The sequence below is a fragment of the Antedon bifida genome, chromosome 2, assembly GCF_963402885.1.
Source record: "Antedon bifida chromosome 2, ecAntBifi1.1, whole genome shotgun sequence".
Classification (NCBI taxonomy): Eukaryota; Metazoa; Echinodermata; class Crinoidea; order Comatulida; family Antedonidae; genus Antedon; species Antedon bifida.
Genome location: NC_136227.1, coordinates 18,849,655 through 18,871,392, shown reverse-complemented (window position 1 = coordinate 18,871,392; position 21,738 = coordinate 18,849,655). Strand labels below are relative to the sequence as shown.

The following is a 21,738-nucleotide window of genomic DNA, read 5'->3' as shown; positions in this document are numbered from 1 at the left end:
ATAAGGCAAAAAATTTGAAACCACGACCACTGAGTTGAAAATTACTGCTTCAAAAATTAGCATATCATCTAGTTGGTTCAGTAATCTACCAAGTACAATTAAGCTTGGTGGTTTAAAGGTATGAACGCCAAACTGGGGATCTTGAGTCCCACCCATTTCGATGGAGTAAAAACATCTGACCACTTAATTCCCTGAAGCAGTTACTACTTTGTAATCTGGTGTCTGAATTACCACAATATTGCCATATTATCATGTGAAAAGTACTAATGACTGCTAAATCCCCAGATATCTCATATATTTTTTTGTTTATTTTGCAGGAGGTGTACAACTTGGGATCCACGCAAGGGGTCCACGCCTAAAGCATTGGTTTGAGACTTTGAAGAACTCGGATAAACGTTTTGAACGTTGGCATGTACTTAGTAGAGAAGACTTTGGAGAAATTGAACCATGATATTGATGTTTTTTTCAACAAGAGCAAATGACTAAATTGGTAACTGTATATTGAAGAAAATGTCACTATAGTTGTCACATAATAATTAATTTATCACATTTTATATTAGTTAAATATAAAACAGTGGTAAACTTACTAAAGAGCCATTGATATTTTAGTCATTGATATTTATTATAAATTAGTGCAAAATAGGTGTATAGTCTATTTAATAATTACTGTATCTCATAATAACCAAGTAAATATTTAGAATTTTGACGTATTTAAGAGCTACATATGTAATAATTCTTGAACTTTTTGAAATGTTGATGTTACTTAAAGTAGACAAAATTGGTTTTGACTGTCTTGTGCAAATAGCAAAGTGCATGCCAAAAAGTCATATCTACCAACTTGCATGTTGCCTGCTACAGTGCTAGACACTATTTAAACAGATTTGATTCCATATCTAGGGTTCATCTGCTAAAAACACGCCCATGTCATGTAAACAGACATTGTTTACCAAGTATATCAAATACAGCAAAGACCTACATTCAATTTCATAAATTAATTTTAAACACAGTAAAATGGATGAATGTTTGGAAATTCATTATTCAATTCCCAAATTCCTACTAATCATTTTTTAGTATAAAGCTTAAGTTACATCAACATTTCAGTATAGTATAAAAATAGTCTCACAGTTTTGTATCTTGATGTTAATTTTGTAATGTAATACTAAAGTTAAATTTGCAATGTGCAATTAAGTTTGACCAAATCACAGAACAACATAACTATATAGTTCTTTTACTTTACTAATATTTCATCTGCATACTTCAGTTAAATATTTACATATGAGCCTAAACCTTAGTACTATAGCAAACTATATGAAATTAATGAACATATTTACTATGTTTGTATGTACAGTATTATAAACACATTATTATTGGTTTATTGATGTGTGCTAATGTAATGTGACACACTAGGTTATTACTGTAGTGTACATTGAATTCTGTCTGGACATGTATTTTCTAAACTGCAAATTGTTTTTAGTTTGTATTGTGAAACTTTTTAGCATTGTATACTATAGATAATTGTTATGTTTTCGAATATAGTAACTGCAAAAATTTAATATATACATATTATATACTTCAATTTTGTGTACAAGTGTCAACAAAATATTCAAATATTTGCAATATTTAATTCTTTTCAAAATTATTACCTTTATACAGTTCAATTGATTTTGCTAATTCTTATATACTTGGTGTTATTTCAAATACGTACAGCTTAAAATGTGCAATAGTCAAGATCTCTCTTCACTGTATCTCTGGTTGATTAACCCTAGTGGTAAAAATATACAACTGACGACAACAGGATTAAGTGGCATTCAAAATAAATATACATATATTATATAAATATACCGCCCTGGTCATTTCTATTCACATCCATCAGCAAAAACAATGTTACTTAAGCATACACTTACTGAAAACTATGGACCAACAGATAGCCAATTCTACCTACACAGCAGGTGTGAGTAACACAAATAAAGCAGACAGAAGACGGAATGCAGTATACAAACAATTTATTACTTTTACAAATTTAAATAATTTTTGTTACTAATTATTTTTTATTTTAAAATCTTTTACTTAATTTTATATTACTATTTAAAAAAAATTATGTACAAATCAAACCCAATTTAAGTTAAAAATATTAATTTAATAATAATACAAATAATGATTAATGAAAGATTTACTGAAAAGATTAAAGCATAATAGTGGGAACTGACGACGTAACAGTGCTGCAAATTGATTTCATGCAGGTGGGGGAAAACACAATTATTGGAAGGGTATTTTCTTATGTTGCGGCGTTTGCGATACGTCGCTAGTGGGAACCACGCTTTATGTACGATTCCCAATTATAGAAAATAGCATTGTAAAACTCCCTTTGAAAAATAAAGTAAATGATGTATGTAATATCATAAAATGTTCAATTTTGTGACTTGTAAAAGGATGCACCATGCATGTCAGTGTGTGTAATAGCACCCTATATTTCAACAATTTTCATAATTTATGTGAAAATATACATCTCATTATTATAATCAAAATAGTACTGTCTGTAAAATCACAATCTAGTATTGAGATAATATCTGTGCGATGAAAATATTTTGTATTACTACAGGTTATATACTTGCACAACATGAACTCCAGGAAAGATTGTTATCTTTTCTAGTGTTTGTTAATGACATACATTTTGCATCGAACTGTAGTGTAGAGAGGAATGAATAGTAAATTTAAAAAAAAAAAACTGTATTATTTCAAAACAAACATCATGTATACAATAAACAGTTCCAATTAAAGGAGCCCAGGGCCACGAGAATTTGTCACCAATAAAGGAACTTGACGAACATGTTCCATTAAAAGGATATGATTGGCTGCCTGCCTTCCAGTTGATACGGAACGTTCCATGAGACCTGACGGGTACGAAGTATGAAGCCAATCACCAGCAAAACTTAAGTTTGGGATGCCACATCTAGTAGGGAATGTTACATTAGGCCTAAACTGTTCTGTGTTGATTTTAAACGATGGAAAATTATCTTCAAATGAATTAACATGATATGCAAGCATAGTGAAATTCTCACTGAATATTTCAGGATATATCATTTTAACAGTTGGTTGAATTATTTCCCACACTTTATCATCTGGTGTATCCTTTTCCTTCCATGTATACAGATGAAATTCCAGGACAGATCCATTGGTTTTATTAGCCCATATTGCAAAGTGTTCTTCCAACAGATGATACTGCGCTATAAGGTTGATTGGTGTATAATCTGGCGTTTCAAGAATATCTGGACGATTGTGAGGTTGTTTGTCAAACCAGGCGCGGAATATCTTGTACCTTGGTGCTAATGGTAACTTGCCAACTTTGGACTGTAAACATTGTAGACCAACTCCAATTTTTGAATCTGGTGAATAGTTCTTTTGTGTAGTATTGATAATTCTTTGAAGGCCAACCAGATTTGTAGCTAATATCACATGATCAAACATCTCTTTAGTTTCAGTTGAAATTACTTTGCCATTTGATGAATTGAAATATAAAGACTTCACAGTTGAATTTGTTTCAATTCTGATAAATAAATGATAAAATGACAATGACAATTTGTACAATATTTGAATACAAATTAACTAAACTATACCTATACACATATTTTATCTATATTACTAAAGACATAGTCTAAACTGGCCAGTAAAATGAATAAGGTTGATATGCAGATATCCTACCATCAGACCTCTAGTTTTTACATTTACAAATTGATCCCCAAATAGATACTTTTGTATAAACTAACTAGTTGTCTAATGGCATGGTGTGCATATGGTTTGAATCTCTTTTAAAGGTAGTGTACCTGACACCATTTTCTTGTAAAACTTTTTTCCAAGGACCTATTACTGCATCTTGATAATTCTTGGTTGTAACTTCCCTTCCATCAGCCTAAAAATAAAATAATAAAGATATTTAATATTTAATTGGTTCATTTAAACAAACCAAATTTGTATTGTATAATATTAATTAAAAAAATTAGAAGAAAAAATTATCCTCTTTGTATATTATACATAATCAATGGATTGTACCAAAAGTTAGGTGAACTTGATTATGTTTATTTAAAAATTAATTCTTTGGTGTTTTAACAAAAATTCTTTCCAAGTAAAGACATCACAGTAACTACCTGCTCAAAGCTGCTAAAGAGCAGTTGCTGACATGCAGTTTGATTTATTTTTTATCTTAACTTGCAATCGAGAAGTGACACTATCAATCTAGAGTTATATTAATTTTATGTATGGAATAGAGAGTTTATAGTTTTCTGTGGATACAGCTTTTTAACTACTGCATTTAAATACAGACAAATAATTAGAACCAACCTGTGGTTCACTTAGGAAATACATCTGCATATATGTGAGCATTTCAGCTGCACTGATTGTATGCCTTTCATTCAACGTTACAGACAGAGCAGGTCGCATTATAATGCTATAAAATGCCTCATCAACATGCTTTTCTTTTGCCCAGTCATCTTAAATAATAACATTAAAATATAAAATTGAACAGTCATTAAAATAATTAGTTTAGTATAGCACAAATGACCCATGTACTATATTAGTATTAGCATTCAATGTCAGGGTTTTCAATGAAACAAACACCATATTTCTGTATACAGATTAACAAATAAAATTTATTTTCTAAAAAACTGATTCCAACGCTAAAAAAAACAACCAGCCAGTCCAACGACTCTATGAAATATATTTCATGGTGAAATCAAATGTTGATATAAAGTTTGCGGTACACCACATAGTTCTGAAAAGAAAGTTTCTAGAGGAGGGAGGAAAACTTTCTATATTAATCAACCAATAAGGACTTGGTTCTGTACTAAAAAATGACCAAAAGTACTTACCAAGAGATATATTTGCATATTTCTCAAAAATAGTATCATAATTGTAATACAATAAATCTGGCAAGGACAATGAGGACTCGATTGCATTAGTCATCTTCAGATTGGGACTGCGAAATATGATACCTATGCATAAAATAAAAATACTAAATAAAAAAAATATCAGGAATGAATATAAGAATGCCTTATACCATCAAAAAGTGTAACTTTGAAACGGAATTAAACTTATACTGAGAATAGAATTTTAACAATACCATGAAAGTGAAAGCTAAAATGGTATCAAGCAGAATATTCTCTGAAATTATGATAAAAAGAAAACAATCTCTTTCTCACCCGAGGTGTCTTAGGCCCAGACTAGCCTGGTAACAGTGGTAACGTACAAACACCGTACCCTAGCTAAAGATAGGCCTATGAGCTTTACATTGTCTTGTTACATTAATTTTTTTGGCAGAATCCGTTAATATAACATATATCCCATCCGAACCGTTTTTAAAATGGAAACAAAATTAGTTCAATAGGCCTATATACAATTTAATTTTACAAAAAATATACAGAAGTTTGTCACCTTAAAATATACAAAAAAAATGTAATTAATTTCACCAGGCAGTTTAAAGTTGCCTTTCAATTTTTAACCTTTTAAATGTGTTTTTGTATGTGTATGCTATAAAATTGTTCTTGTACATCCACTTAAAAATATCATTCCATTATTTGTCTTTTCAGAAATATTTTGACAGAGATTTGTAATGTTAGGATATACAGTATGTGTGAACTCACCAAGTAGATTTAATGGAAATGGCCCTTCACTATATATTTCCTCTGGTAAATAATTTCTAAAAACATAGTCGACCGCTTTCCACTTCCTAAAATTTCCATCGATTCCAAGTCTTTTGCGAATATCTTTAAACTGATGGTAGTTGTAAAACCAGGCTATAATATAAAATGTCCAAATACAACTTTATGCTTCTTAACAACAACACTGCATGTGGAGCATGTACCTTCTTAAAATGTAATACATTATTATTATTATTATTAAGCATTATTCAGTAAAAAAATAATCAAATCACTGTCAAAATAGAACTTTTTCCATTTATTCTTAATTTAATTTTCATGACAGTAATTTCATAAAGTTTATTTTGTTCCAAGAAAAAGTATTACAAAAATAATGACCAAAGCACCAATAACTCATAAATAATGTCCTACCATGAAAGGCATGTTCAACAGGCCATGTTTGATTTAATCGCTCAATGTTTTTTGTATGAAGACGTCCACCAAGTACCAAATCCTTCTCACGAATTGTCACATTAAATCCTCTCTCAGAAAGTTCCAAGGCTGCTGAGAGACTTGCAAGACCACCTCCTATAATATAAAATACCCTACAGTATTTATAGAGATCTACCAATACTTTTAAATTATGGATGATCACACAACACTGAATATACGGACAATAAAGCTAGTGGTGTGACACCTCCCCGTTTAATTCATTATGTTCGTTGGGACATACAGATTTCCTAGTTAAATATTGTTTATAATTTATTAAATAAAAATCTGAACTTAAAACTATTCATCCGAGAAATGCAGTAGCATATTTAGCATCATTATTTTTAGCAAACTACAAGTTGAAATTAAGGTGGGCTAGGCCCTTGCTAGCCGTACATTTTCCCAAATTTTATCAAATTGTCAAAATCAAAATGTGTGTTATTGAATACTGTACCTGCTATAAGAACTTTCCTAGAGACTCCAGCTGGAAGCTTTGGAGCATCAGAAGGATTTACAGGTGGAATATCAACAGGTGGCTTTGGGAATGCTATGCAACATCCAACAAACAACAAACACCCTGAAAAATGTCACTTTACAAATTAATTCTTATATTCCAATATGGAACGCATTTTGATTATTATGAATTTCATAATGTGATATAAATGAAATGCATCGATGATATGAATTTCAATTTCATGGTGCGATCTGAATGAAATACTTTGAAGGAAACAATTTTTGTTTTGATTTAAATATTTTCACTTTTTTCATTCAAAGCATTTTATTCACATCGCAACAAAATTCGTACCATCTATGCATTTCATTCACATCCAGCAAAATTCCTATCACCAATGCATTTCATTCACACGTCATGAAATTCATATCATCGTATGCGTTCCATACAACTGCAAGCATACATTATGTTAGGACAAGCAAATCATAATAGTTGGGCGATACGGAATTGCTAAGATAGCTTACTACCAGAAAATATCCCTCAGCTATAAGCACTATGGTGAGTAAACACACACACATTTCATTTGTCATCACTGACACTGGCTGCCTAGGCCCTCTTAAGCCATATTGGTCCTGATCATCCTATTCGTTGGGCCTGTGATCGGGTCTTAGCCCAGGGCACAAAATGTGTTCGATATCATAATAGTAAAATCAATCCCGTTTTATTTTGGTCACTGAAACGTTTTTGCAGTTGTATATAAGAAATCCACTAATAAAGGCTTAGGCTCAGTTTAACAGATAACATTACTTGAAAATAACCGGAAGTGTGGTTATTGACCTTTGACATAATTTAATAAGTTTATTCTATTTTAATAATTATAATAACATAAATTAAAAAATATTTGTCGTAGGGAGCCAATTTGTTTGCAATATATATGTTTATACTTGTCATAGTGAAACATTTTTCCAAAAGTGAACGGAACATGCATTTTTTTCATGTATTAGCATTTGACCCGTTTTCTAAATAACGACATGTGGTGGGTATTGACTGTAACACTTTGGTACTGTATGAAGAGTCCACATCGAAAATAATTATGTACAGGAAAGGGTGCATTCTTCATATGAAGGAACCTATAAAGTTTTTCCGAATAATCTTCCATGCCATATGGGATCCTTATGGGATTGGATCTTTTCTGTTATGGGCCATACTAGCTCTGTAATGGAAATGGGTAAAACATTGGCTGGCCCATACAGGAAAAAGTTGCCTGTACACACAGGATTCTAACACACGAGGGACACGTCTGGGATTGAAATAGGCTCCTACTGTATTGTAGAAACATTCCAGAATATTCCATTTTCAAACCAATGAAAAAATATAGGGTTTAAGAGGGGTGTTAAGTTGATTGGTTGATAATTAATGATATGTGCCAGACTTCGGCACCTAACGGAAATAACTAATTAAATGAAATTGTTTGCAATGTTGTTTATTAAATTTTATTCAAAATATAATTGTTGGTAAAATAAAGTTAATATTGCTGTTTTTTTACTCATTTATTTCACATCTGGCCATGGCTAGCCTAGCTTGGCCTAGCCTAGCTAGGCATAGACCTGCTAGCTATTTCATCGATGTTCGATTGTGCAATTGGTTGCGCGTAATTTTAGGGCTTGCTTGGGCAGCGTATGACGAGGATTGGCACACATGCCAAGGTTTGGTACATAAATAAAAAACACATTTTTTATTATTGTTTGTTAATTATAAATATTTATTTGATAATTCATACTGTCAGTGTTACTAGCCTACTTTACTTATATAAATACTAAAAACTCTACCAAAAAATATTTTTATTATACATTCGATAGATAGTGGCGGGAGCCATAAATAACAAATTGTCAAATTAAACGTGACCGATCATCCGATTTGTTGGGCCCGATCGTCTTACAACTTTGTTGGCCCGACCGTCTCACGTTTTGGGCTCGTTCGTGGTCCCGATGAATTGTCAGTTCCGATCGCGCACCTGTTCACTATCTTGACGCCTAGGCTATGCCTATATTTTTAATTTCTAAAAATCAAGTGACGTGTCATAATAATAACTAGTGCATATTATTTATTAAATCAAACAATCATAGGGCCTACCATAAATGATAGAAATACTCGTAGCAGCAGTGCCATGCTGGTGACCCTCCATCTTTTACGGTAGACGCTCTACCCTCCCTCTATCAAAGATCAAAGATCGTCGTAATGTTGTGGCACAAGATATTATGGAACGCCTCCTCTGCCTTCAGTTCACATATAAAGAGTTATGACATTGAAAATTAGAAGCCATTTTTGTGTCAAAGAATTCGCACGCTGAGGGCGCGCGCGTCTCTTTTGTATAGCGTTTTCCTATAGTTCATGCATTATTTTAAGATTTTGTTGTCTATGAAATAACGCTTAGATTCCGTTTTTATTTTAGTAATTAATTTTATTAATGGTATTGATTTGGTAACATATATATATATTGTTTTAAATAACAAAACAAATAAATGATATGGCCTACATGCAAGTTAGGATACCTCAAAGCATGAACCAATACAAAAAAGACGACTGGTGCCCATATAACGCTTACCATAAAAAGAGGGGTGAATTTGTGTCTTTTTTTCGGAATTTAAGCGTTATTTCATAGACAACAAAATCTAAAAAATAATGAAAACGGTAAGCGTTATATGGGCACCAGTCGTGCAGGTTATGAATATTAATGAGGAGGTACTATTTGAATATTCATTTATCAAAACCCAGCAGACCAAGACGATTCAGTCAGGTTATCTCATTAGCCTAGACGGAAAATATACAGCAGTAATTTTATTGTGGCAGGTTATTACTATTTTGTAATTTTTTTTTCTACCCGGCCTGCAGCTTCTCGATTCCGTAGGCTTCCAGTTACTAATAAATTCTAGACTATGGAATAGTTAACTATTATGTAACTATAATTAGCATAATGATGGTTTAGGGTTTTAACTAGTAATTTTCATTGATGACATTACGAAATATTGAATCCATAATTTACGATGGCGTGTATTTAATATGTAAAACTAATATAAATGACCAACCAATTGTTTTCACATGAATTCAGAACTGCAGATATAGGACACATAAATATGTTACTCGTACAAGAATGGTGCCCATATTAACTCTTTAACATTAGATAGATATAAACATGCACGGCTGGTGCCCATCTGCAGCACTGGTGCCCATATTAACTCTTTAACATTAGATAGATATAAACATGCACGGCTGGTGCCCACCTGCAGCACTGGTGTCAATATTAACTCTTTAACATTAGATAGATATAAACATGCACGACTGGTGCCCACCTGCAGCACTGGTGTCAATATTAACTCTTTAACATTAGATAGATATAAACATGCACGGCTGGTGCCCACCTGCAGCACTGGTGCCCATATTAACTCTTTAACATTAGATAGATATAAACATGATATAAACATGCACGGATGGTGCCCATCTGCAGCAATGGTGCCCATTTTAACTCTTTAACATTAGATAGATATAAAAATGCACGACTGATGCCCACCTGCAGCACTGGTGCCCATATTAACTCTTTAACATTAGATAGGTATAAACATGCACGGCTGGTGCCCATATGCAGCACTGGTGCCCATATTAACTCTTTAACATTAGATAGGTATAAACATGCACGGCTGGTGCCCACCTGCAGCACTGGTGCCAATATTAACTCTTTAACATTAGATAGATATAAACATGCACGGCTGGTGCCCACCTACAGCACTGGTGCCCATATTAACTCTTTAACATTAGATAGATATAAACATGCACGGCTGGTGCCCATCTGCAGTACTGGTGCCCGTATTAGATAGATATATAACTATGCGCAACACTGCGCAGCACTGGCGCCCATTTACAGACTGAGTGTTCAATATTCATTATTGGAACCTGATACAGCGATTCGCGGGAAGTTATGAAATGTGTTGTGTGTGAGCCTGAAAACATGTCAGTTGACACAAATTGTTTGTGTAATGATATTACATTACAAGTGACTGAACTTACAGGTTCAACAGGTCCACACACCTTACTGGTATCTAGGTTAGCTATCCTCATAGCCATGACAACCACATACCAGACGTATTAGTAATGATAACTAATGTTTCATAACCACTTGCTATATTGCTGAGCTACAATAAACATCTACCAAATCAAACTAACGTCTTCGTTCATTTATATATTATATTGTTGTGTACAAACAAAGACATAACATCACATGGTGTCAGAAATTCGAACCAATTTAATGTGGATATATTTTATGTTATCATCGGATTAATTTTTTCATTGGCATATTGAAGTTAGACCTCTGTTTTCTTCGGATCTTTGGACTCTTCTTGCTTCAGTGGATAATATCAAGGTCTGTGAGTAACTTTATTTTATAACACATTAACAATGGCCGACAAGAATAAACCAGCAATGGACTGGGCATCACCAGATTTGTTGAGAGAATTTAAACGGTTCAAACAACACTGTCAATTCACGTTTGATGGTCCTTTAGACGCAAAGACGGAAATACAAAAAGTTAACTATTTAATGACTTATATTGGGGACCGTGGACGAGAAATATATGGGACATTTGTATGGGCCGCAGCTCAGCCCGAAAATGGTGACCAAGCAGCAATACCTGCAGAAAACGAGATGCTGAGTGGGGTTTTAAATAAGTTTGAAAATTACCTAAAACCCAAGCGAAACGTGATCAAGGCAACAATAGACTTCCACAAAAGATGCCAGCACAAAAGTGAAAATTTTAATGACTTTTTGACGGACATTAGAATTCTTGTAAAATTGTGCGACTATGGCGATCTAGAGGAAAGGATGTTGCGCGATGCTATTGTACTGAAAGCCATTCATCCCAGAGTCAAGGAAAAGTGTATGGATGAAGGGGACAATCTAACCCTGGACAAGGCAATCAGCATTGCACAAAATCAAGAAGTTAGTGATGACACGTTGCAAGCATCGGCAAGTCAACTAAATGCATTGAGCATGAATAATCATAGTAACTCAAAAAGGAGCACTACTAAACACTTTGACTGCAGAAGGTGTGCCACAAAACATGGACCAAAATCATGTCCAGCATTTGGTAAAATATGTGACAAATGCAACGGGCGCAATCACTTCGGAAAATGCTGCACAACGAAAATAAGCTACGCAAAGAAACACGCAAAAGATGATAAACACAAATATCACAGCAAAAACTTTAAAAGAGCGAATGTGGTTGTAGCATCGGAATCTGAATCTGAGGAGGAAACCTTTCTATTGAGCACAATTGAAATAGAGTGTAACGCCATTTCAAAACCCTCCCATGGATTTTTCTGTCAACTTGACATAAACAACAACAAAGTTGTATTTCTACTTGACAGTGGGGCAAAAGTTAACATATTGCCGTACACGGAATACAGCAAACTGAACAGCAAACCACTCCTCATTCCCGTAAGTACGCCAGTCAAAAGCTACTCTGATGCTGCTATCCCAATTTTAGGGAAATGCAACCTGGACATAGCGTACAGTAAGGATCGTAAAGGAACATTTGCAGTATACATAGTTGATGACAAATTGACAAATTATAAACCACTATTAAGTGCCGATACATGTTTGCAGCTACAACTAATAATACCAAACTTTGAGGAAGCGTCACTGAATACAGTGGAACGAAACACCACTAACGGCATTCATCATGTACAAGATATTGTAAACAAACACGATAATGTCTTCAAAGGTCTTGGGTGCTTACCAAGGAAGTATCACATACACACTGACAAATCGATTCCACCAGTTCAAAGTCCTTGTCGGAAAATACCCTTCAAGATAAGAGATAAAGTTAAAATGGAACTTGATCGCATGGAACAGCTTGGTGTGATAGAAAAAATTCAGGAACCAACTGAATGGGTAAGCAACATCGTTACCGTGAACAAACGGAATGGTGACATTCGCCTATGCCTTGACCCTCGAAATCTCAATAAAGCCATAAAGCGTGAACACTTCAAGCTACCGTCGAGGGAAGAAATTATGGCCGAATTCGCTGATGCTAAATTTTTTACAAAACTAGATTTCACATCAGGATATTGGCAGCAACCTCTCGATGACGAAAGTGCTCAACTAACATGCTTTATTACACCTGTGGGACGTTACATCTTCAAACGTTTACCATTTGGAATTAACTGCGCAAGCGAAGGGTTCCAAGTGGCAATTAGCAACTTGTTGGAAAACATACCACGAGTAAACTCAATGCAAGATGACATCATAATATCATCTAAAACAATTGAAGAACATAGAGACACATTAAGCCAAGTACTTGACATCATAGAGAAGAACGGCATAAAGCTAAACAAACGAAAATGTGAGTTCTGTGTCAAGCAAGTTGTATTCCTTGGTGATTTACTGACAGATAAAGGCATAAAGCCAGATCCAGAGAAAATTAAGGCAATAACAAATATGCCACAACCCTCAACCAAGCTCGAGATGCAACGATACTTAGGCATGGTCACATACCTAGCAAAGTTCGTACCAGACTTATCAAACATAACTGCTCCGCTAAGAGAGTTGACGAAAGATAACGTAGTCTGGGTATGGCAAACATCCCAAGATAATGCTTGGAGACAAGTTAACAAGCTGCTGACAACTGCAACAGTTTTGCAATTCTATGATCCAAACAAGCAATGCAAAGTCAGTGCGGATGCATCAAAGGATGGCATCGGAGCTGTTCTACTCCAACAACACAATGATAGATGGGCGCCAATAGCATATGCCTCAAGAGCAATGACCTCAGCAGAAACAAGGTACGCACAAATTGAAAAAGAGTGCCTAGCCACAATGTTTGCATGTGAAAGATTCCACCAATTTCTTTATGGACAATCAGTTATATGCGAGACTGATCACAAGCCACTTGTATCAATTTTCTCGAAACCGCTAGCTGATGGACCTCTGCGTCTACAAAGAATGCGATTGCGTCTGCAAAAGTACGACATAAAGATAATCTATGTACCTGGAAAATCACTCCAAACAGCGGATACTCTTTCACGAGCAGTTGACGCGACATACCAACTGTCGTCAGAGCAACAATTTAATGATGACATTGATATGTATGTACAATCAATAATTGCAGCGCTACCTACTACTGACAAAAAACTCAAGGAAATTGAAGTTAAGTCAGGCAACGATGAAGCGATAAGAGAACTGAATCGCACAATTCAACAAGGATGGCCTAACAAGCGAAACAAATGCCACCCAGCAACACGAGATTACTGGAATTATCGTGATGAGCTATCAATAAAAGGCGATCTCGTATTCAAAGGTGATCGAATCGTAATACCTGCTAAAATGACAAAGGACATGCTTAAGCAAATCCATACTGGACACTTGGGTATCGAAAAATGCAGGAGACGGGCTAGACAAGTAATATTCTGGCCAAACATCAACAAGGACATAGATGACAAAGTAAAATCTTGTCCGACATGCCAGAAACACCAACCAATGCAACCAAAGGAACCAATTGTATATGCAGCCGATAACACCCAATCATGGCAAAAAATTGGGGTTGATCTTTTCACGGTAAACAATAACAATTATATCACATGTGTTGACTATTATTCTCAATACATAGAAGTTCGTCAACTAACAAGTTCATCTTCAGCAGCTGTAATCAACATACTGAAATCATGGTTTGCTATACATGGTACACCATTTGTACTCTTTTCTGATAATGGTCCACAATTCGTCAGTGAAGAATTTCGGAAATTCACCAACGAATGGAACTTTGAACATACAACTTCCAGTCCATATTTTGCGCAGTCAAATGGACAAGCTGAAAATGCAGTAAAGATAGTCAAACGAATTATCAAGAAATGTACAGAGACAAAGGAAGATATATACTTAGCACTACAGATATATCGTGCTACACCACTCGAGCATGGACTTAGTCCAGCAGAAATGATGTTCTCAAGGAAAATCAGATCAAACCTCCCAGTTAATGAGTCAGCGCTAAAACCAAAACTTATTGACTTAAAGGAAAAGAAGGATGAGCTAAAGCAAAAACAAGCGCGGAACTATAACAAACATTCAAAAACTCTAGAAACCATTACAATACGGACAGAAAGTTAGAGTATATGATACAACATCTAAGTTGTGGAACAAAGTTGGAACAATTCACAAATCACTACCTCATAAATCTTATCTTGTGAAATGTGGAAATAATATCTATAGACGGAACAGAAGGCACATCATGCCAATACCATCCATTGACAGATATGACAATGACGACTATGACTCGGATGACGACGTACCGGTTACAAATGACAGAAATGGTCAAACTACCGATCAAAACCGACCACGACGTCAAGCCCGACGACCAGCATACTTAGACGACTATGTTACAGACAAAATATAATGTATATAGATAATTATGCAACGACTTATGAATAATGCTAGCATGTACATAAATAAATTTAAATAACAAGATAAAAATATTTAAAAAAAAAAATAAACAAATCTAAGTATAATACTCTTGAAATCTTATGCATGAACTATGGATACATAAATAACGGATTTAAAAGAATACTAAGAAAAATATTTTAACTTTCAAAAGAGGGAAGATGTAATGATATTACATTACAAGTGACTGAACTTACAGGTTCAACAGGTCCACACACCTTACTGGTATCTAGGTTAGCTATCCTCATAGCCATGACAACCACATACCAGACGTATTAGTAATGATAACTAATGTTTCATAACCACTTGCTATATTGCTGAGCTACAATAAACATCTACCAAATCAAACTAACGTCTTCGTTCATTTATATATTATATTGTTGTGTACAAACAAAGACATAACATCACAGTTTGCCATTGTGGGCAAAATTTCTAAATTCTCCGTCTGAAAACTATTTAAAAGGGTGGGTTTGTGGTTTATCAGATTATGAAGAGCTAGGAAACGTATTCGAAAATGCGAAGTCATTACATTTCGTTGGAAACAAGAAGGGAGACTTCGGAAAAATAAAGTTTTCTCCGCTTCCGCCTCAGGCCAATGCCTATTGTACCACCAACGGCGTAGAAGAGCAGGAGGACAACGTTGAAATTGGCGAAATTGGTCTTATCAATACCTCATCTGCACCAGGTTAGCCTAGCCCCTTATTCGTTGTTTAAGATAAAGTAAAACCATAAATATACATTCATGGCATCATGTTGCGATATATTTCGACACTTTGAATGAGCATTTTGATTTATTATTATATAATACCTTGCATGATTCACCATACTACTACTAGGCCTAGGCCTACTGTAAAAAGGGGACCAGACTAGGATAGACCTAGTACTACTAGATCTAGTAAATTTTCAATTTTATATGAAACTTTCTATTCAAAAAATGTCACATATCAAGAAAAAGTTGTATTGTTCTCTCTCTAGCACCCTAATGATTGGGAAAATAATACTGTTATATTAAAATCAGTGTGTTTTGTTTGCCGTCACACCCCACTCCATCCTCCCTAAGATACCAAAACCTAATAATTTACTAACTTCCTTATTGTGTGAAAAATCGGATAGATGTACAACCTTTTTATATGATTTAAAAAAAATTATCTATAGGCCTAGGGTTGGCCACCTTTTCAGGCAAACTTAGGAATAGTGGCAGGTACAGTACGAATATTTAGACAAACATTTCGCTAATTGACAACCCTTTGTAATTTAGGAATACAAAATACTAATACTTAACATGCCTTTTCTATATTACATTCCAAAGGTATTGCATCACACTTGGTAAGATTTTCAGGCAGGAAAGATGGTATAGATTTTGATGGAGTTCCCTTCATGATAACAGCATCATATTATACGTTAGGGTGTATGTATGGACGAAATAAGCACAGATGTGCTCAAAAAAAAGAAGCAGAAAACCGTGAAAATGAACTCAAGGTATCCATACAGTACATTTTATTATTTTTAAATATAGTGTATACATATTCTGTAAGTAATTAATTCTGAATTTTTATAATATCGATATAATTATCAATCTGTATTTTGTTAATCTTGATAATAGAGTGACCATCCAACAGGAAAGAAGAGAAGAAGGAGGATGCAATGTTCCAAAAAGAAAGGCTGCCCAGCAAAACTAAAATTAAAGGAAATTATTAGATTTCCAGAATTTAAGGTAAACTTAAATTAAAATACTATATAACAATTCACAGTTTTACAATTTTGTTTACAGTACCTTACATTAAATCTGACATTGAGATTTTAATGTTTGTAATAGCTGCATTGTCTATTTATTTTCTTTTCTATTTATTTAAACATAAATGCATTTTAAAAAGCAATTACTTTGTATTTTTTTATTTGCATTAATTAAATTAAACTTCAAATTTTCTATTTTTAAAATAATTATTAATTTCTTTAAAACTAAAATAATAATTATTTTATGTCTATGTTGTTATTATTATTTGTATTATTAATATTTTTATTATTATTATTATTAAGTTTTTTAATCACTGTGTTAGGTAAACATAAATAAAAATCATAATGTTATGATTATTTATAAATGAATGATTTCTTTGTTGTTACTTCAGTGCAGTGATGTTCTGAAATCCTTAAACTTGAATGGATCATTTATTGTTTAAATTGTGAAAAGTAAATTATTTTAAAACAATTAAAGTTTATAATGTGTTTACTTAAACTATAATGGTTTTTATATGAGATTCCTAAACTATTAAAACTCTTTTAGCTTGCTGGATTTTTAAATCCAATAAATAAATAAATAACAAAATAAAGGACAAAATTCATGAATTGGTCAGCCATGGTGTAAACGGTACAGAGGAGATGAGGAGGCATTTAAAAATATATGTGGAAACGGTATTGTTTCCGGATGCAGAAACTCGTCCTGCTGTGACAAATACAGACTACTACCCGCAGGACCGGACATTGAGAAACCATATTTACACTTCTTTAATGGCATTAAGGTTTGTTTTTTATATTTACAGCTTATAAAACCATAATTATATTGTTGCTCTACTCTTACAAAATATATATACAGTAGAAAACATTTATGGGGAATTATTGAAAATCTCTGCTGTGTCTAGCAGGGTGCACATTTTGGTTTGCTACCTATTACTGTACAGTACCTTTTTGTTTCCCATAAACTTATTCATTTAAAAAACCGAAAAATGTTGTTACTTTTAAGTTATGTACCAACGTTCTAACCCTTTTTAGGTATTCAAAGCTAGATCAGGAGAACCTGAAACAACAAATGGAGGAGTGACAGAAGCAACATCCATTAGATAACTACTTTTTAAGGCTTGCTTCTGCTGAGCCCACAAAGGAGTTTTATGTTAATGAAGATGATGATGAATTGATTCCTGCTGAATCATCGCAAAGTTCATCTGCTTTCTTTTTCGCTCATCAAACAGAATTTCAGAGGCATCTTTTAAACAGGCAAGTTATTTGTTTTCTTGTGATTGAAGCTTTGGGACAGATATATTTTGACAACCAAGATGAACAATGAAGGCAATTATTATGTTTTACATCACCCTCATATTTTTTATGGTTTCACTGTTCTTTTATTATTTATTATATTTATGTTACTTTAGATATGGAACAAACTTGTGTTTTCTTGATGCCACCTATAAGACCAAACGATATGCCTTGCCATTGTTCTTTTTGGCAGTCAAAACAAATGTTAGTTACAGTGTGGTTGGTGAATTTGTTGTTCAGATGGAAACCAAAGCAGCCATTCTTGAGGGTCTGTCTACAATCAAACAATTTATGCAACAGGCAAATCTTAGCTGGAACCCAACCAATTTCTTAACAGACTTCTGTGAAAGGGAGCTCTCAGCTATCAAGGAACTGTTTCCTGGTAATTTATTGTTTGTTATATTGAATTTTTAAAAATTATTTTTCTACAATTGTATACTAGATCTTTCATTGTTTTTAGAGATTTATTTACACTTTTCTTTATCACTAGAAACAAAAACTTACATCTGCGACTTTCATCGGAAGCAAGCCTGGATCCGTTGGGTGAGCAAGACTGATAATGGCGTTACAAAGTTCAAGGACCAGATTCTTGCTTACTTACGACACTGTGCTCATGCTACAACGGTTCTTGCGTACAAAAAAGCTGTAAACACATTAAAAATGTCGGAGGTTTGGAAAAAAAAACTGCCGACTTCAGCAATGGTTATCCAAAAAATGGCTGCCACATTGCGAGGTGAGTAATTTTCTAATTTATTAAAGACAATATATTGCATAAACTCTATAGATGATAATTTACTTAAATTTTTACTTTTAGCTCTGGGCATGGTCCTACCGAAAAGACCAAGGTCTACAGGCACATACAAACAATGGTCTTGAGCGCCAAAATCAAGTATTTAAACACAAGTTTTTAGTAGACCGAGCCTCATTTTCAATTTCTGGCATGATATCAGCTCTTCACAATGAATACCTGCCTAGCAGAAAAATGAAGTACGGTATAAAGTCATATTTTAAAATATTTTAATAAATTTTGGTACCGTTGTGTTAATTGTGTTTTGTTTTTTACATTACTAAAACCCCTCAATTAAAGTAAAGGGATTTGGGTTCATTTCTTGCGGCTCTAAGAATAGTTTATTGTACAGAAATTTTCATCTACCGTAAGGTTAATTACATTTTTTATTGGTTAGCATGATACAAAATTATTTAAAACTTAATGGTAAAGTTCATACATAATTTTTTGTTATCAGATACATCACAGCCAATGTAAAGGCTGATGATACTTATGGTCGGACATACAAACAAGAGGTTCCGCACTATCTTCAAAACAGGCCTCCTGCTTTTCTTAGCCATTGCTTATCACGTTTCGAGTCATCTCAAGAAATATTATCAAAGGACATCACAAGAATAGATAGGCATAAATTTAAGGTAAAAGACTGCTTTTTATATGATCTGCAGATTACTTCTATTTGATTTCAACGTTGCATTTAAATGATTAATAAACCCACAACTATCTATTTTGTATTTAATTTATTGATTTATTAAATAAAAATAATTTATGATATTCTATATATGATTATTTTATAAAAAAAAAAATAGATGTCAGTTGCTAAAAAGTTTGGATAGAACTTCTTTTCAAAAACTACATAAGTATTTAAAATTGTAAAAATAATAATATTTATGGGAAAATATAGAAAAAGAAACAATTTTAAATTGTGTTTAATATTTTTTTATTTACAGGTGAAATATCAAAGTCTGCAAGGACAATCAAGTTACTTAGTAGACATGTCGCTGAGTGCGATGTCAGTGTGTGAGTGTATGGATTGGTTAAGTCATATATTTTTTCAATTCTCACTTACATAGAAGATGTGACTTGGGAAAGTCTTCCCGAAAGTCTTCGTGAATCTCCACTTCACATGCTTGATAAGTTAGTTGGAACCTTTCTAGGAGAACCTGAAAAGGTAATTTTAGAACATGAAATAGAAGAGTGTCATTTACCCCCAGATGATAGCAGCTTGCCTCTAAGACCTTCCTTTACAAAACAAGTAGCTGCTTCTTGTAGAGAGAAACTAATTCTCCTACGAGATATGACTTATCTGTGCAAAGAAGAAGAAATCATAAGGAAAATGGAAGAGAAAATACTAAATACCATAGAGTATATGAGGCAGCATTTAAGCAATGAGGAAGGCTTAATTCCTGATGCAGAGCCAAAACTGTTTGAGCGAAAGAGAAAGAGTCCTCAACTTCGAGAATTACCTGTCATTAAGAAAAAAAAGAAAATGGCCAGAAGAGGTGTCAGAAAAGTGAATTTAGTAAACACAAAAATTGATGGATATTTTAAAGGCACTTATACATCACATTATACAACTTACTATTAAGTATTTATTACAAAAAAGGATTTCTATATTTAGTCAGTTATTTTATGTATGTATGTATGCATGTATGTATGTATGTATGTATGTATGCCAATTTGCCGACAAAATTAGTGTCATTACCTGTACATGTGGTGATCAATATGTTCTAGGATTGCATAATTAATAGTCATGTTGTCAAAATTAAAACCAAATTAAACATTATCTGTTAGTATTTTGTATTAATATTACAATAAAGAAAGAATTACAAAAATCTGACTTGTAGTTTTCGAAATATAGAGTCTAATGATCGTTTTAGTCACGAAAGAAATGAAAGAAATAAAACAATTTGCGGCCTCACAGTCGACAATTGTATTAACTACGCCATTTTTGGTTAAAATAATTAAGATATAATTACGTTTTTTAGTAATTTATTTATATATCATCATTGGAAATATCAATACAACATGTTACGGAATTTGGACAAATTAATTGCTCTAAATTTGTGTAGTAACGATCAGATGGTTTTGTAGTTGAGCCTCACGGAATATTCACAATTATGTTTCAAAAATGAAATACATGGACATTTTTTTTGGTATGTGTGCATTTTCTTTAAAAAATTTGAATAATAAAGGTTTCGGGTTTTTTTGGCACTTATAATAAATATATCTTAGAGAAAAAAGCACATGGCATGTGGAACTATATTGGCGTAGGAAGACAAACAAACCCCAGGTCATGAGAGGCTCAACTACAAAAACAAGGTTGAATAGGGTAAAGTCACCGGCGGACCGTTCGAAGACTTTTGAGTAAACAATCTAGCGCGTACGGCCCTACATGCTAGATGATAAGATATTTTAACCACATTTTTTACGTGTTTGGTGATGTAATGAAAATAAAAAATAGTTGATCTAAATGGAATGATATGTAAATAAAAAAACACTCAATATAATAATAATATTTTATTCTTATTTTTTTCCGCTTGTAATACATATTACAAGCGGTCAAACAAGCCATATTGACGCAATCGCATAGTGCATGGAAGGATGACAGAGTGAAGAGTTTCGCTGCGATTCGCGATGAATTAACACATGTCAACAACGTAATTTTACGCGGTCATAGAATCGTAATTCCGCAAACGCTTACACATCGTGTCGTTGCGTTAGCGCACGAGGGTCATCAAGGTATTGTAAAAACTAAGTTACTATTACGAGATAAAGTATGGTTTCCCAAAATGGACAGTTTGTCCGAGAATACTGTCAAGAAGTGTGTGGAATGTCAAATTGCCACAGCTTCAAAGCAAAGGGAACCATTGCGT

At 33.6% G+C, this 21,738-nt stretch overlaps 2 protein-coding genes and 1 pseudogene across 5 annotated transcripts in view; 2 read left to right on the top strand and 1 right to left on the bottom strand.

Annotated features, from left to right (window-relative positions):
* LOC144835091 (rabphilin-3A-like) overlaps positions 1-2,394 on the top strand; it is a 53,487-nt gene extending 51,093 nt beyond the window's left edge. For all 3 annotated transcript variants that reach the window (XM_078690126.1, XM_078690125.1, XM_078690124.1), the window contains one exon: positions 318-2,394. In XM_078690126.1, coding sequence (XP_078546252.1) covers positions 318-451 — 134 coding nt within the window. In that variant the 3' untranslated portion in view covers positions 452-2,394. The remainder of the gene's footprint in view (positions 1-317) is intronic.
* LOC144835113 (carotenoid phi-ring synthase-like) lies at positions 2,391-20,011 on the bottom strand. The gene is made up of 9 exons (XM_078690153.1): positions 19,932-20,011; positions 8,701-8,843; positions 6,571-6,693; positions 6,060-6,215; positions 5,634-5,786; positions 4,863-4,985; positions 4,336-4,484; positions 3,822-3,907; positions 2,391-3,544 (listed from the first exon to the last, which is right to left on the bottom strand). The coding sequence occupies exons 2-9, from the start codon at positions 8,750-8,752 to the stop codon at positions 2,773-2,775; spliced, it is 1,614 nt and encodes a 537-aa protein (XP_078546279.1). The 5' UTR covers positions 8,753-8,843; positions 19,932-20,011; the 3' UTR covers positions 2,391-2,772.
* On the top strand, positions 16,360-20,450 carry LOC144835500 (uncharacterized; annotated as a pseudogene). Its single transcript, XR_013611085.1, has 9 exons — positions 16,360-16,530; positions 16,655-16,777; positions 17,380-17,567; positions 17,818-18,039; positions 18,195-18,460; positions 18,569-18,811; positions 18,893-19,065; positions 19,323-19,500; positions 19,813-20,450. The product of XR_013611085.1 is annotated as an uncharacterized LOC144835500 (transcript).
* Positions 20,451-21,738: the final 1,288 nt, after the last annotated feature.

Coding starts and splice junctions, on each gene's coding strand:
- LOC144835113 (XM_078690153.1), bottom strand. CDS start 8,752: ATGGAGGGTCACCAGCATGGCACTGCTGCTACGAGTATTTCTATCATT. Junction 5,787..6,059: donor TGTTGAACATGCCTTTCATG/GTAGGACATTAT, acceptor TTTATATTATAG/CCTGGTTTTACAACTACCAT. Junction 4,986..5,633: donor ATTTCCATTAAATCTACTTG/GTGAGTTCACAC, acceptor TTTTATGCATAG/GTATCATATTTCGCAGTCCC.